We start from the raw sequence: 17,002 nt of genomic DNA, 5'->3' as shown, positions 1-17,002 counted from the left end.
CACATATTTAAAATCTGGACTGCAATTAATGGCTATTTTGATAAATCGATTAATCGGGTGATTACTTTTATTACTCAATTAGTTGGATTGTGTAAAAAAAAAAAAAAAAAAAAAAAAAAAATTACATTTGAAGTTAGACATGAAGTGCATGAAATTAAACTTTTCACCAAATAAACAGGATTGTATAAAATTTTCAGAAATGTGTTTTTTAAAAAATGATGCTTGTCAGAGAGGCTACTACTTTGCCAAATCTGTCACTCTGAATGAGTTGCTGAAGTCTGTGACCGCAACTGGAGAGTATGTTCATGGGCCAGCAATCCCTAAGGCATTGCATAAACAAGGTCTTTATGAAATTAGCAAAAAGTCATGTTCTCCAAGGAGACTGCAGTGGAACATTTTGGCTTTAACATTAAATTGCGTCATAAATGTAATATTGCACATCACCTAGGTAACACCATTCCCACGGTGATACGTGATGGGAGCAAAATCATGTTGTGGGGATGTGTTTTTTAGCAATGGCTGACTGGGAATCTGGTCGGGACTGAAGGCAAGATTAATGCTACACAATAAATACAGGTTCTAAAAGGAAACCTTTCTGGTCTTTGACAGAAAGCTTAAACTGGGGAGGATGTGTTTCTTTCTAAAAGACAAATGACCTAAAAAGCACCAATGTTTGAGCAACAATGGAGTGGAATAAAAAAAAGAAAATGGATGTCCTTGAGTGTCCCAGTCAAATTCCTTGCCTTAACCTTTATTGAATATCCTTGCTTTTTACTGCAGCTCCCCTACTAACCTGGCATGCCCTTGAGCAGTTTTATGAGGAGGAATAGGCCAATCTTGGTTTAACCAAAAAGAAAACTGGAATGGGATGGTATGAATATTTATAAATTGCTGACATTTCAGTTTTTCTAATTTATTTTTAATGGTTTATAATTCTTTATCTTTTGGGCACTTTTAAAAAAGTGTTTTATTTAAAAAATAAAAAGTCCAAGTGAAATTGATTCAAAATCACAGGTTGCAACAATCATTTATGCAAGAAAAGGGTTGAGGCTGATTATTTTTGCAAGGTACTGAATATACACATGCATACTGTGTATACGCTGTCTGTAATTCCTGACATACAAGAAATTCCTTGCTTTTTAAAGGCAACATTGTTGTCTGAGGATTCAGAAAAATCCAACCACACCGAAAGGTGGTTAAAATACTGGAAAAATTCTGATGATATATGGCAACTAGTAGTTGAAAATGACCATTTTAGTCTCGGTATTCAGCAGTTGCAGAATAGTACAAATGGAAGCATGCTTGCCTACAAGTTAGCAGTACTGCAGGGGTTGAGTCCTGCTTTTATTCTTTTTTAAGATTTGATATGTACTGACTAATACATGCAGAAGAATAATTATCAACAAGACTGTCATATTAAAAATTGCTCATTCCTTTATCCCAAATTCTAGTAAAATTACGTCCTATATAAAATAAAACCATCCCTTAATAACAATTAATACATTTCTTCATAAAAAGGCCACTGAAATTATGCAGCTTATTAGAATAATTATATTTTTTTAAAAGAACCGTTGCCATTTTGTAACAAATGATACAATATTAAAACATTTCATACCATTTTCACAATAACATCCATTTCTTATGTACTCAGATGTGAATTTGTTTCATTGTCTGGAAGCATAACATCTTTTGCTTTGTTTTTAATCCATTGCATCTTCTGTATTATGTTACTTAAACCAATTACATTACCAATTTTGTTTTAAGAAATTAGAACCATCACTGTTTCTAGCTATCCTGCATTGATCTGTATTAGATCATATGTCTGTCCTGCTCCTTGAAAACGATTTAAATTTTACACATTTCCTTGTTGCTATTTTTACTTTGATGATAGCTTTATTTATTTCAAGAGGAAAAATATTGCCTTCCAGAATATACACACATACATAGCATTTCAATACAATACGTACATTTAATTTGGATGCTTGCTTTTGGATTTATTACTGTTTCTGTATTATTAACATTGCTAATTAATTTGGTATTATAATTTTTTGTAACGTTTGTAGACTGGGGTTTTATATTCCCTTCCTTGTTTGTTATCTTGCCATGACTTAATACTCTTACACGTCATAAATTATTTCTATTATGATTTCACTATGAGGAACTCTATTTTAAAAAAGAAACAAAAAAAAAACCACTTCTAACACAAAAATAGTTTTATGTAAAGCACCTTCAAAAGTATTCACCCCCTTGAATTTTTACTCATTTTGTTCCTGTTACACCTCCAAATTAATGCGTTAAAATATTTTTCTCCCTTAACTAGTACAATAAATTCAACACATGCATGAATCAAAAAACATTATTTTAAAATTTTTGTTTTTGAAAAAATGAAAGGCTTAAATTAGTCATTTACAAGCTTTCCCCTCTGATAATTTGTATGTAGTCACTTAGCAGCAATTATAGCCTTAAGTCTTCTTCAGTATGTCTGTGTGAGCTTTGCATATTTAGATTTTGGAGTTTTTGCTCACTTTACAATTCAAATTTGCTCCATCTCTTTTAAATTAAATGGAGAAGACTGATGAATAGGTGTTTTTCAATTCACACCAGAGATTTTCAATTGGATTCAAGTCTTTGTTCTGCATGGGCAAATCCAGAACACTAACTTTTTTTTAAAATTTCATATTTTAGTAGTTTTTACAATTTGCTTTGTGTCATCGTCCTGCTGGAAAATAATACATGACTGCAACTGGTTCTCCTAATTGATTTGTCTGTATTTGGCTCCATCCAGGATGTCCTTGATAGCACTTGATGTCCAGTTCTTCTTGCTGAAAAGCAACACCAGCACGTTACTGCCACCAGTATGCTTAATAGCAAACGTGGGTGTTGTTCCATATTTGGTTTGCCCCAAACATCCTGTTTTGCCCTCAGGTCAAAGAGATCAACTTTAGACTCATCACTCCAGTTTTCCCCCCACTAAAAGGTTTCATATTTTCTCCCATGGCATCTAACAAATCCCAGACATCATTTAAATTGGAATTTCACAGGAGCAACTTTCATCTAGGCACTCTACCAAAGAGGCTGAGTCTGTGAAGTGCTGAAGAGATTGTTGATGTCCTATGTTCCTCCAGTTTCAGCTAAACAGCACTGCAGCAGGTCTCTTGGTCACTTCTTTGAAAACTGCTGTTGCTCTTTAATTGCTCAGTTTGGAAGGATGTCCCTATATTAGTTGCTTTCTGGGCTATGCAACACTTGTATCAATGTTGTTACAATGGACTTCTCAGAGCTCCAAGGAGCATTCAAAGCTTTGTCAGTCTTTTTGGTTTTTTTTGTCCTCCTAAAAACTTCGTCTTGTTCCATGGGCAGCCCCTTGGTCTTCCTAACACCAGGACTGGTGTAATTTGTCGTATTAGTTATGAGAATTCACATAGTCAATGATTTTTATTGTGCAATCATACAACTGAACACAGATAAATTCTAAATTAACACAGACATAAATTGTTACCATATATTTAATGTGATTTCACAAGGAAAATTGAAAACCTCATGCAGTTTATGTTGTTAAAACAAAGAGGTTGAAAACTTAACTAAACATTTTTAAGATTTTTACCATTATTAAGCCATCTAAATACCTTTTTCTAATATTACAATTGCTTCAAGATCAGTAGAAAAAACTATCATATAAACATGCTTTAATATGATTATGCAACTCAGCAAAGTGAGAAAAAAATCAATGATGAGTGAATACTTGCTGAAGGCACTGTATATTGCACTATTATTTTAATTGCAATATTAACATTTACTTAAAATCATTTGAATAAGAATTTATTAGTATACCAAAAACCTTTGAACAACCCACTAACCGGACTAAAGGTTTATATATCTCCTACTGAAAAAAAAGTTTTTTCCCCAGGTCTGCCCATAAGTCTTAATTGGTTATAACTTTCAATAATTCACCTTTCTAAAAAGGCAGTTATGGGCAAACTGACTCTTCTTTATCTTATCTGTACATGCGGTTATTAAACTTTTAGAGAAAGAAATTTACATTTTTCTTCCCTCAGTTATAATTTTGCTTTGAATGTTATTCTGTTGTGATCTGTAAAACTACTTGCTCTGGACACTCAAAAAAAAGTACAGTGGTACATGAAATTTAATTCAGCGTGACATTATCGCCAAAACTTTAACCCTAGAGAATCAGACTAATACAAAACTTTCTGGTTCAATTGCCATCTTTGATTTACAGTGTCATTTAACCTGTATGGTCTTCCACATGTATATGCGTCATGGGAAAGAAGCTCTAAACATTATTAGGTATTACTGTAGTTAAGGTGTACATAGTGCAAATGCTTGGAGACAACTGACTACCCACCACTGAACTCTCAAATCACCTTTTTCAACAATCATTCTCTACAGCTTTTTGGAATGAGCTGTGGCCATTTCTGTTGCACATTCACCTAGTGTAATACCTCCTGCAGTTTTACTGCTTGCTCAACATCTCAACTCCCCACTCTTTATTCCACAGCATCTAATCAAGTCATCTTTTAATAACTTTTAAAATTGTTGCCACTTTGCCTTTAAGCAACAAGAAAAATTAATCAAAACAACTTCAGGCAGCACCTGTTAAAGATTGATGTTGAAAACATTTTAACAAATGACTACCATAAACTAATGAAAACATTTAGCAAAATCCATTTGAAATGATACTTCATTACAATACTGCTAAATTTTTTATCATACAACAACCTACTATCTTCCATGATAATGAAAGTCAAGAAAGATTGGTGCATTATCTATTGTTTTTTTTAAAATAATAAACAATGCAGATATAAAGACATGGGATTACATTTTTTTACTGTTCTTAAATATTTCACTATTATCTCAAAGCATCATTCGCTTTTGATGGTTGAAAACAATTATCATCAAGCAGATAGCACCTGGCATTGTTCATTTGATTACCAGAATTCTAACTACATTATGGGCAGACACTTCAAACAATGAATATTACCAAAAAAAAAAAAAAAACTTTCTGAAAAAAATGTATTGCTTATCATCTTCTTGTCTATATCACTGTGTCTTTAATGATTGGTTCACTTGCATGAATTAGAATGGGTGTGGAGAAGGAAAATTCCTGGATTGAGGTCCTTTCAACATTTGTCCCCCAAATGTATTCACACATGCCCTCAACGTGATAATTAATCTTTATATTGCTGTGATAGTCTGGATTTACAAAAGGAATTTGTCATACACAGGTACAGTTGTTTTTCTTTGAATGTGCAAATGATTCAAGTAAAAGCACATTTACTTTACAAAAAAGCACTAAGTCAATTATTTATAAAGGAAGAAACCTATTTCTAGGTGTATTTATAGATCACAATGTGCAAAATGGGGGAAATAGTTTATTTTAAGAAAGCAAAACAAAGAACTAAAGATCAAAGTAGCAGACCAAATATGAAGATTTATGTTATCCAGCATTTTAAAATATCTGAGAACAGAACTACACAGTCAAAAAAATTAGCAATAATATAATAAAAGAACCAGTTGGACAATGGATGCAACCTACAGAAATGGTGTTTCAACAAAGCCTCTTAAGGTGGTGTCACACCACTCTACTACCCTGACATCTATAATATCAAGAGTTCATAATCCATTTAGTAGATCTTACTAGTGAACCTCATTCGAGAAGCAACTTATCAAAACATTTTTGTATCACTGTAGCAACAGCTCTTAGAAAGCAGAAATGTTTAATTGTAAACATATGTAAATGTGTTGGTTTATATCTCCTCTAGATCTTCCCTTTTTATTTTATGGGCATGACTGGGATTTAATTTTTCTCATAAACTGTTTTCTCTGACTTAACCTTGTAAAAGAATTTCTGTGACAGATATTAAAAACAAATTAAGTATTAACGCTTGCGCCACAAATACAAATCACAGTTCAATTTGCTAAATGTTCTAACTCTTTGATAACAGTCTTGATAATATTAGAACAATATTCAAATATTCTTGATGAATAAACTTCACAAAATATAGTAACAGGTGGTTTCAGACAAAACTTTTTGTCTCTGTGCGCAGCTTTGTTTTGCAATTGGCTACGAGGCCACAGTACAATATAAATTCGAGAAATTTCCAGAAAAAAAATTATTTAATACAACAGGCTGAAGGATATTAAGGATATTTCCATTAAAACACAGGCAGAAACTATTTAGATTGGCATATTTAAATCCCCAATTGTATAAAGTACCAAATTATCTAATCAATAGCTTGAATATTTTCAATTACTGTTCATTCATTTCAAACTATAACTGCTTTAGAATTACTGTATCTTTCACAATTAAAACTGAAGATATTTCCATTTGACATTCTTTTCAGAAATCAACAACAGTTAAATTAGGTACTGTATAATGTTAGAATATTATGGATAACTGCAAACATATGCCTAAAGCAGGTTAAAATTGTTTTCCTTTTGTTTACCCACTGCTCCATCTGGCATAACACAAACCTGAGATTAACAAACTAATTAGATGGTGAATATTCAATATAACTAAGTAAAAATCAAAAAAAAAAAACTTCCAAATATTGAATGGAGTATGAAAGAAAATGTAACACCTTATATATTTTCTTTGTTATGCATGTGTAATATTTTTTTTACTTAATTTAAAATTGACACCAAAGTGCCTATAGTGATTAAATCAAATATTTGCTTCAGCTGTAAAACTTAAAAATGCAGAATGTTTTGTTTACAACAAAACTCATCAATAATAGCAAGGTGTGGAATAAATTGTAGAATGCAATAAGTATATTGACTTTAAATGAACCAGAAGACTGGATGTTTTAATTTACATACTTAACTTTCCAATCATATTTTCGGTTGCTTGCTTAACTTTAGGGCCATTAGATAAAACTATGTTACTATTTCATCGTATTTACAAATTTTTGCAGCAATTATATGAATATCTGTTTGTATCAACTACACACACCTTTTTCATTGTTCTTTAATTACAGAAACGTTGGTACCTTTAAAACTGGGCACATCTAACAAAACCTTAAATCACAATATTAATACTACTGGTGATATCCAAAACACTGTGATTAGATCTAGCTGTTTAAGTTTAAGACTATGTACAGTAGCTTGTGTTTCAAAATATGATCACAACATATTGAGTGTGACAGAAACCCCAATAAAACCAAAAAAGTTATATGTTTCAACATAATCTTTGGAACACTATACAGTAATCCCTCCTCCATGGCGGGGGTTGCGTTCCAGAGCCACCCGCGAAATAAGAAAATCCGCGAAGTAGAAACCATATGTTTATATGGTTATTTTTATATTGTCATGCTTGGGTCACAGATTTGCGCAGAAACACAGGAGATTGTAGAGAGACAGGAACGTTATACAAACACTGCAAACAAACATTTGTCTCTTTTTCAAAAGTTTAAACTGTGCTCCATGACAAGACAGAGATGACAGTTCCGTCTCACAATTAAAAGAATGCAAACATATCTTCCTCTTCAAAGGAGTGCGTGTCAGGAGCACAGGCTGTCACAGAGATAGAGAGAAAAGCAAACAAATCAATAGGGCTGCTTTTAAGTATGCGAAGCACCGTGGCACAAAGCTGTTGAAGGCGGCAGCTCACACCCCCTCCGTCAGGAGCAGACAAAGAGAGAGAGAGAGAGAGAGAGAGAGACAGTTTGTTTTTCAATCAAAAATCAATACGTGCCCTTCGAGCTTTTAAGTATGCGAAGCACCGTGCTGCATGTCGTTTCAGGAAGCAGCTGCACAAAAGATAGCAACGTGAAGATAATCTTTCAGCATTTTTAGACTAGCGTCCGTATCGTCTAGGTGTGCGAACAGCCCCCCTGCTCACACCCCCTACGTCAGGATCAGAGAAAGTCAGTGCAAGAGAGACAGAGAAAAGTAAGCTGGGTAGCTTCTCAGCCATCTGCCAATAGCGTCCCTTGTATGAAATCAACTGGGCAAACCAACTGAGGAAGCATGTACCAGAAATTAAAAGACCCATTGTCCGCAGAAACCCGCGAAGCAGCGAAAAATCCGCAATATATATTTAAATATGCTTACATATAAAATCCGCGATGGAGTGAAGCCGCGAAAGGCGAAGCGCGATATAGCGAGGGATTACTGTAATTGTCTATATTACAAAAGAAAACATTTTAGCTTGCTGACTTGATGTGTTCATGATTAGCGAAGCACTTGCCATGGAAGTAACCCTTCAGATTGGCTGAGGGATCTCACTTATAAACTTTGAGTAGATTTAAGTGTGTAAATATATGTACGCCAAAATACAGGAAAAGAAGAACAAAACAGAAAAAAAAAATTCAGATGTATAAAACCTGGTGTATGCACATTTCTATGCAATTTACCTTTATAAACCACAATTACCTTGTAAATGTGCACACAATAAACAAGTCTTTAACCCTGTCTGATTGCCACCCTGAAATAACCGTGTATGGGCTAAGCTAATCAACCTAGTACATAAGCAATCATAATACTGCAGACCATCACTGGCTGGCAGAGCAGCCTCCCTCCTTATGCATCAAGTCCTATGTAATGCCCCTCCTCTGTGACCTGGGGGTCAAGTAAAGCCACAAGCCAGCAACATCTGAGCATGTTCCCACTATTACCTGTCACAAATAATGACATGACTCCTATTACAATGAATAACATAGGCCATATTGAAAAACTGGGGGTTTACCATTTACCTTACCAACAAGCCAGCCATCACGTACAGTACCATCATATCTCCCAAAGCTACTTTGCCTCAAAATAAATGAGTAACGTGTTGATCTAGACCACAAAGCCATAACATTTGTTAATCTCAGCATCACAGATGACTAGGTTCATTAATGGAATGTAACCGTTTATGGTTAACAGGAGCAGCTTCATTTTCGCTACATGCCCTTACTGCAGTATGAGTTTAGTAAAGTGGACAGATTATGTTAAGAAAATCCAACACTGCTGCAAATTGCCATTTTATGTTGGCAAAAACATGTTTTATGTACGCACACCTACATCATATGAAAACTGAATTAAAGACTCATTTGTCGGTTGATGGCTTCCGGCACAGCAGGTATGATGGAGCTGAAGCCTTCCTGAGATATTACTGACCTGTCAGCCAGTTCACTGAGACATGACAACAGGTAACCTTTATAAACTGGTGAAAAACCAAAAGAAATTCTTCAGTGCAAATACGCACCATTGGCCCTCTTAAGGATAACTTTGGTATTTTTCAAGTTATTTCGTCACAATTATTCTATATATGCATTTGCCATGCAAGCCTGTGTTATAAAGTCAAACGTTTTCTATAACTTTAAAAAAAAAAATCTTGCCTGCCCTATCAATTTATAAAGGAAGACAGGGGACACAAGAAGCAATTGGAAAATAAAAGCCTAAAAACTGCCTAAATATGCTCTCTCTGAATCAGTAAAAGTTTAGCTATAAGAATACATGTCTGCTGTGTTTTCAAAGGATGTTTGCGACAACAAAAGGGATCTAGAAATAATCTTTTTATGGCATATTCCTACAGCCTTATTCCAAAATGGATTAAATTCATTTATTTCCTCAGAATTCTACACACAACACCCCATAATGACAACGTGAAAAAAGTTTACTTGAGGTTTTTGCAAATTTATTAAAAATAAAAAAACTGAGAAATCCCATGTACATAAGTATTCACAGCCTTTGCTCAATACTTTGTTGATGCACCTTTGGCAGCAATTACAGCCTCAAGTCTTTTTGAATATGATGCCACAAGCTTGGCACACCTATCTTTGGCCAGTTTCACCCATTCCTCTTTGCAGCACCTCTCAAGCTCCATCAGGTTGGATGGGAAGCGTCGGTGCACAGCCATTTTAAGATCTCTCCAGAGATGTTCAATCGGATTCAAGTCTGGGCCACTCAAGAACATTCACAGAGTTGTCCTGAAGCCACACCTTTGATATCTTGGCTGTGTGCTTAGGGTCGTTGTCCTGCTGAAAGATGAACCGTCGCCCCAGTCTGAGGTCAAGAGCGCTCTTGAGCAGGTTTTCATCAAGGATGTCTCTGTACATTGCTGCAGTCATCTTTTCCTTTATCCTGACTAGTTTCCCAGTTCCTGCCGCTGAAAAACATCCCCACAGCATGATGCTGCCACCACCATGGTTCACTGTAGGGATGGTATTGGCCTGGTGATGAGCGGTGCCTGGTTTCCTCCAAACGTGACGCCTGGCATTCACACCAAAGAGTTCAATCTTTGTCTCATCAGACCAGAGAATTTTCTTTCTCATGGTCTGAGAGTCCTTCAGGTGCCTTTTGGCAAACTCCAGGCAGGCTGCCATGTGCCTTTTACTAAGGAGTGGCTTCTGTCTGGCCACTCTACCATACAGGCCCGATTGGTGAATTGCTGCAGAGATGGTTGTCCTTCTGGAAGGTTCTCCTCTCTCCACAGAGGACTTCTGGAGCTCTGACAGAGTGACCATCGGGTTCTTGGTCACCTCCCTGACTAAGGCCCTTCTCCCCCGATCACTCAGTTTAGATGGCCGACCAGCTCTAGGAAGAGTCCTGGTGGTTTCGAACTTCTTCCACTTACGGATGATGGAGGCCACTGTGCTCATTGGGACCTTCAAAGCAGCAGAAATTTTTCAGTAACCTTCCCCAGATTTGTGCCTTGAGACAATCCTGTCTCGGAGGTCTACAGACAATTCCTTTGACTTCATGCTTGGTTTGTGCTCTGACATGAACTGTCAACTGTGGGACCTTATATAGACAGGTGTGTGCCTTTCCAAATCATATCCAATCAACTGAATTTACCACAGGTGGACTCCAATTAAGCTGCAGAAACATCTCAAGGATGATCTGGGGAAACAGGATGCAACTGAGCTCAATTTTGAGCTTCATGGTAAAGGCTGTGAATACTTATGTACATGTGCTTTCTCAATTTTTTTATTTTTAATAAATTTGCAAAAATTTCAAGTAAACTTTTTTCACGTTGTCATTATGGGGTGTTGTGTGTAGAATTCTGAGGAAAAAAATGAATTTAATCCATCCATCCATCCATTGTCCAACCTGCTGTATCCGAACACAGGGTCACGGGGGTCTGCTGGAGCCAATCCCAGCCAACACACCATTTTGGAATAAGGCTATAACATAACAAAATGTGGAAAAAGTGATGCGCTGTGAATACTTTACGGATGCACTGTATATTACTAGTTGATTACCCAGTGGCTTCGCTCACTGAGAGCAAGGGAAAAAAATAAAATGTAGTCTAAGTTATTAAACAGTAAAACATTAACATTTAAGAAGTAAAGATACATTGAGCACTACTGGAGTGGTTTCGGGTAAACTACATTTTAAAGGCGCTATAACACAATAGGTAAGTAGTAGATCCCTTGTGAAAGGCGCTACACGACCGCTGTGGTATAGAAATTATATTTTCTATGTGATTGTCCAAATTTTTGCCTGACAACCTTGCACTACATGCCTGTGATTTACTTGTTAAAACAATCACTAAAGCAACCTTGAATGTTGTGGGGTTTTAGTGACCCGAACTTACCTTAAGAGACAGTAAGTAGTTGTGCAGGGCAATTTACAAACAGAGTCGTGCTTCGATGGTGCCGATTACACTCATTTGCAAAGATTTCCACTCTCCCAAGAGCCGACGGGGGACTTGAAGTGTCACAAACAGTACGAGAAGAGAGAACACCGCCCGAAACTGCGAAGCTCTCGACTCTGCGGAGCTGCCTGACATTCTGCGCCTCCCAGCGTCCACTTTGTTCTCACGACCCTTCGCAGGTGAAGGCGGTCTCGTCTTCACACTGTTTACAGCTCCGAACAGTTAAAAAGTAGAAAGACACAAAGCTGTATTCCTCATCTCTTCTACTATCAAGTACTGCCAACTAAAAAAAAGTTTCAACGTGGCAGTTTCAGCGACAGTCATGTGGACGAATAAATAAAACTTCTCTGTCAGAACGCGCCTGGCTAGTTTCTGCATTATAATATGTTCTGTGGTCATAGGTAATTTCCATATCGTGTGGTCATACATAATTTCCGTTTCATACATAATTTCCATATCACGTGGTCATACATAAATTCCGTTTCAAACGCAAAAGAATTTTATTTATATATGATTGAATATTCACCTGTCTTCGTGTGTATTTATATTTATCATTGTCAATATATCTGTTTTTGGTTTTACATATCTGTCTACTGTTTACTGGCTGGTTATTTCATTGTGTCAGGAAAATTAAGACAATCTGTAAGGAGCACAGCTTGTTATCATCTCGAGAGTCTTCAGGCTAATCCAAGGAAATAGTCTTGGCAGTGTAGTGGCTGGTCTGGGTAAAAGGTCAGCCGTTACAATTTTATGTTTCAAGAACAATGGTTCAGAAATGTACATTTCCAGGGTGTGAAAATAAAACGACAAAAAAAGAATTTACAGGTTCCATCAACCTTCATATGGTAATCAAGATGGCAAGACATGTGTCATTTAATTATATTTTGGGACTACTGATCACAAATATAACATTTTAGTATTTGATTCATTATTGGTGGTCCAAGCCCTTTAACAGACACTCTCAGATGGTAATAAATGACAAATATGAAACATTACCATGTACAGCATGGCATGATTCTTAAACTATGGGGCGCACCCCAAAGTAACAAAAAAGGGGGCGCGAATGTTGCCATATGTGACGTAATTTTGTTATTCGTAGGAAAATTTTAAACTTGTAGCGGTGTATCGGCAGCAAAAAATATAGGAATACATTTTATTAGGGTTTCAAAAAACGTTAGGGGGGCGCGATTAAAACTGTTATGAAAACTCGGGTCGCAAATACTTCAAAGGTTGAGAAACACTGATGTAGAGCATGTTTTTGAATATTTCATCCATCCATCCATCCATTATCCAACCTGCTACTGTATATCCTAATGAGGTTGGTGAAATATTTTGGGATTATGATACTTTTGATTTTTTTCCCCCCATTACAAATGACAATATTTAAACATTTAAATTGAAGCACACATTTTACTATTTCAGATAGTACACAATTACTCTTGTTCATAATGTACTTCCACCTCACAAAGTAACTCATTACATTTCTTATTAACACCCCGTATTTGGGTGGCATATACTAATTGTCTTTTTTTTAGTCATTCCTCATTAATTTGTATGACTAGAGTACATTCAAAAAGTTACCCTTAGACCAATACAACAAAAACTGTAAAGTCATTTAACATACTCTTAAATTTCTGTTATAGTAGTACTACTGGTCACATTCAGAGGGTACAGTGAAATTATTCCTGGCATAACTCGTATGTCTAACAATATAAAAAAGGTGGGTAACGTTTTATGACTATTGAAATTAGCTTTACACAGACTGCATTTTTATGCATGTTTCAATACCTGAAGCAGTCTAGTTGGGAAGGCTTTGATTAAACACAGTTTAACTAAAATGGAAAACTGCTATGAAATGGCCAGTAAAAATAATGCTTGGGGTTTATTCTGTGGGATTGTATAACTTCCTACTAAACAGATTTACTGATCAGTTTCATCTTGCTAATTATGATCAGTTTTATCTTGCTAATTACATGTAAATCATTAACACTGCTTATTACAGAATGAGGTGTCGAAAAAAGTGGGCATAGAAATGATGTAGCAGTACGGTGCTGGGGAGGGACAGGTTAATTCCAAATACAGGTGAAATTAAGACTACCATTTAAACCCACATTAACAAACAAGTTATTTTTGTAATAGTATTCACACTGTACCAGTCACAGGAATACTGTCCCCTTGATATGAATCATATTAGCAAGTTGCTTAACCTTAAAAATCATCGATTAAAACGGTTTTTACATGAGATTATACCAGAATAGAAAATCAGTATTGGAGAGGATACATTTAGTGAAATCAATTAATGTCAAGAAAAATAAGTCAAATAAAAATACATTGTATACAAAAATATATCATCTATTGTACACAAATACGTGAAATAAAGGACAGCACAGTTATAACAACATTAAATGCATTCTGTTTACATATATATGAACTATTAGAAGAGCACAGCTGTAGAAACATTAATAATATACTGTTTTGTTTATTATGAACTAGTAGGTAAGGTCTGTAGTTTGTTAGACAAAACCAAAACACTAATTGAAATCCAGCACTTTTCAACATTAAAAAAACAGCAATTGCATCACTTCAAGAAAAAGGATATGTCAAGCTACAAGTTTACAAAGTGAAGAGAGGACATTTTTTTTTTTTGTTTGGGTGCTGGTGGACACTTTTGAAGACCATGTCTGTCCAGGTGTATGTGTCGTTTTAAGCCATGTGTGTTAACTCCATTTTATGACAGCAGACAATTGTAATATGCACATGTTAATACTTCATTATAGCCTAAAAAACTAGGGCACGCACCAGTTTTACTTTAATTCATTCAATAACACAAGTAGTATTGGCTAATACATAGCACTGTTAAAACACCAGCGATTGTAGAATAACAAATGTACAACTTACTGCAAACAAGAACCATGTTTATGCCAATTCTTATTTCACAAATTTTCTCAGTTAAACTGCGCTACAATCATTTATTTTATGTGATAAAATGTTAGTGTGTTTGAATACCACATTAATTCAGCACTTTATTATTCTAATCAAAATGCCATTCCTAAAGTGAAATTAATATACTACTATGTTCATATCATACAACTTTACTGTGAGACTTGTGCTTACATTGTAGTATTTTAACATTTTATTAATTTAAAAACTTTAAACTTAAAATAAATCACAAAAACATCTGCAATTCTCAAAAAATGTCACAAAAATAATATACTTCTGTTTAAAATCATATTTATCAGCATACAAAGCAGTGCCTAAATGCTGTCTTTTTTTTCCCTTTGGCCTGAACAATAGATCCATAGTATTATCTTAAAAAAACAGATTAAGCAACAAGACAACTTATAAAGCTGCTGAAGTTTTATACCCATACAAAGAAGGCAATTTTCTTTCCTCATTCGTTTAGAGGCAGAATTGGATTTTCAAACTCTATATATTTCCAACCCATTTAGGAAATGAGTGTAGTATTTATAATCAAATTCTGCTTATTCCATAATACTGCGTATGCACAACTACACATATTTCTTCCAAGACAAGCTACTTCAGCACCACTTAAGACATTGTCCTTTCTAGTATTGTGAGGTGATGATGTTGTGTCCAGTTTGGGTTATTTTTTTAACCTTTATTTCAAGAACAAACTTGGCTTAGGCAAGTTTACAGTGGTTTTGGAGTTCTTAGGATATTTCTCAATGTCAGAAATGGCGAACACACAGTCTGAATTAAAACCTAGCTAATCCTCGAAAAAAGAAACACCCTGGCATTAAAAATGTTATTAATGCCACCTTCTCTTTAGCATAAGTTAGTGCCTTTATGTTGGCATTGCAAATCTACTGGATTTTAGAAATAACACTTAAATTAGTCATAGTGTGGCAATGAAAACCACCGTCGATACTTTGAAAGAGAATGATGTACTCGGATATCTGTAAAGTGTCTTGTTTTGCTTAAATAGTTCCACAACTAAATTTAAAATAAATTATGTAAGATGTTTTACAAAATTAATAAAAATGATTTAAAGACTAGTTTCCAATAGCACATCACACAAGGAGTTTAAGACACATAAATGAAAATACATAAACTATTATGTCTAAATGCTATGTTTGCAGAAAATGTTTTACTCTGTATTTCAAACAGAATAGTAATAATAAAAACAAACATTATGATAAAGACAATAAGCATTACAAAATACCTACCAAGCTTTGCTTCTGATGTGTCCATCTCCCATTTGCTTTTTGGAATATACCCCTATTGCATATAGAGAAAGAAAGAGAGAGAGACTCCAAAAAGTTAAGGAGCATTCAACACACAGTAGTGTGGACTACAAAGACCATTGCGAATGTGTGGAAAATGAAGTGAAGACATTAAAAACATATAATAGTTAATAAAAACAGGTTTTAAACAAATACCGCAAACATTTCATTTGATATTGTTGTAGGTCATGTTTTAAAGCTAAAAAGACTGACAAATGTCCCTAATCAAAGTACACATTAAATAAAAGATTGGAAGAATACAGTTACAAATATTTCCTGCAAAGGTGTTAGGAACTATATAAAAAACATTTTTGGTTCAGGACACATTTTAGAAGAATAAACTTTTTTTGTTTTTTTTAGGAGACAATGCTATTCAAAGGAAGTTAAACAAGTTTACAAATTATAAGGTTATTTGTTTCAACATTTAGTATTTTTTTTGGAAAACTCTCGCAATATACCTTCACTGGTTTTTGCCTACATTGCTGTTGTACAGTAATGGAGACATTATTTAAATCACAAACGACTTGAATAAATCTTGACTGATTTCATAGAAAGTTTTGCTTGTTCAAACATTATGTCCAGGATTTTAATGTAAACTCAATATCTAAGTTAGTTTTTATTTTTATTAGAGAAATTCTCATATTATTTTGGTTAATGTATACTTCACTATGATGAAAACTAATTGTTTAGTTAATTGTGTTTGTTTTTTTCTTTTTTTATACTTGACCTGGTTAATTACTAAATTCATTAATAAATATTTTCTCAAAATGCTGTGTTCAGTAAATTTCAGAATTTCACCACTACTTCAACAGAAAACACAGGATAGGAACTGAACAGTGATATATTCCAGCTTAGGGTGCACAGTACACACAAGCCATCTCTCTCTAATTTTCAAATTGCTAATGCAAGTAAAAAAAATTACAACAGCTGTATAATTAATTATATATATATATATATATATATATATATATATATATATATATATACACACACATACACACACACATTATAATGTGAATAATGCATACAGCATTATTCCTGTCAAATCAAAAAAATAACTTTATAAACATCTCACCATTTTTTATGAATATTGCAACATAATAAACATCAATTCTGAAGGAACATACTTCTTAGCATATTTTTTTGCACAATATTAACA

The 17,002-nt window shown here is 34.6% G+C and overlaps 1 protein-coding gene across 4 annotated transcripts in view; it reads right to left on the bottom strand.

Moving 5' to 3' along the window:
- The window catches only part of ylpm1 (YLP motif containing 1), a 139,963-nt gene that overhangs the window by 51,395 nt on the left and 71,566 nt on the right, over nt 1-17,002 (bottom strand). For 2 of the 4 annotated variants that reach the window (XM_051920190.1, XM_028821188.2), the window contains exon 18: nt 15,787-15,838. The exons of the other annotated variants lie outside the window; for them this stretch is intronic. In XM_051920190.1, coding sequence (XP_051776150.1) covers nt 15,787-15,838 — 52 coding nt within the window. The remainder of the gene's footprint in view (nt 1-15,786; nt 15,839-17,002) is intronic. 4 annotated transcript variants of the gene reach the window in all.

The sequence above is a fragment of the Erpetoichthys calabaricus genome, chromosome 16 (assembly GCF_900747795.2).
Source record: "Erpetoichthys calabaricus chromosome 16, fErpCal1.3, whole genome shotgun sequence".
NCBI classification, from domain to species: domain Eukaryota; kingdom Metazoa; phylum Chordata; class Cladistia; order Polypteriformes; family Polypteridae; genus Erpetoichthys; species Erpetoichthys calabaricus.
The sequence above is the reverse complement of the archived record's forward strand: the minus strand, read 5'-3'. Positions and strand labels throughout refer to the sequence as shown.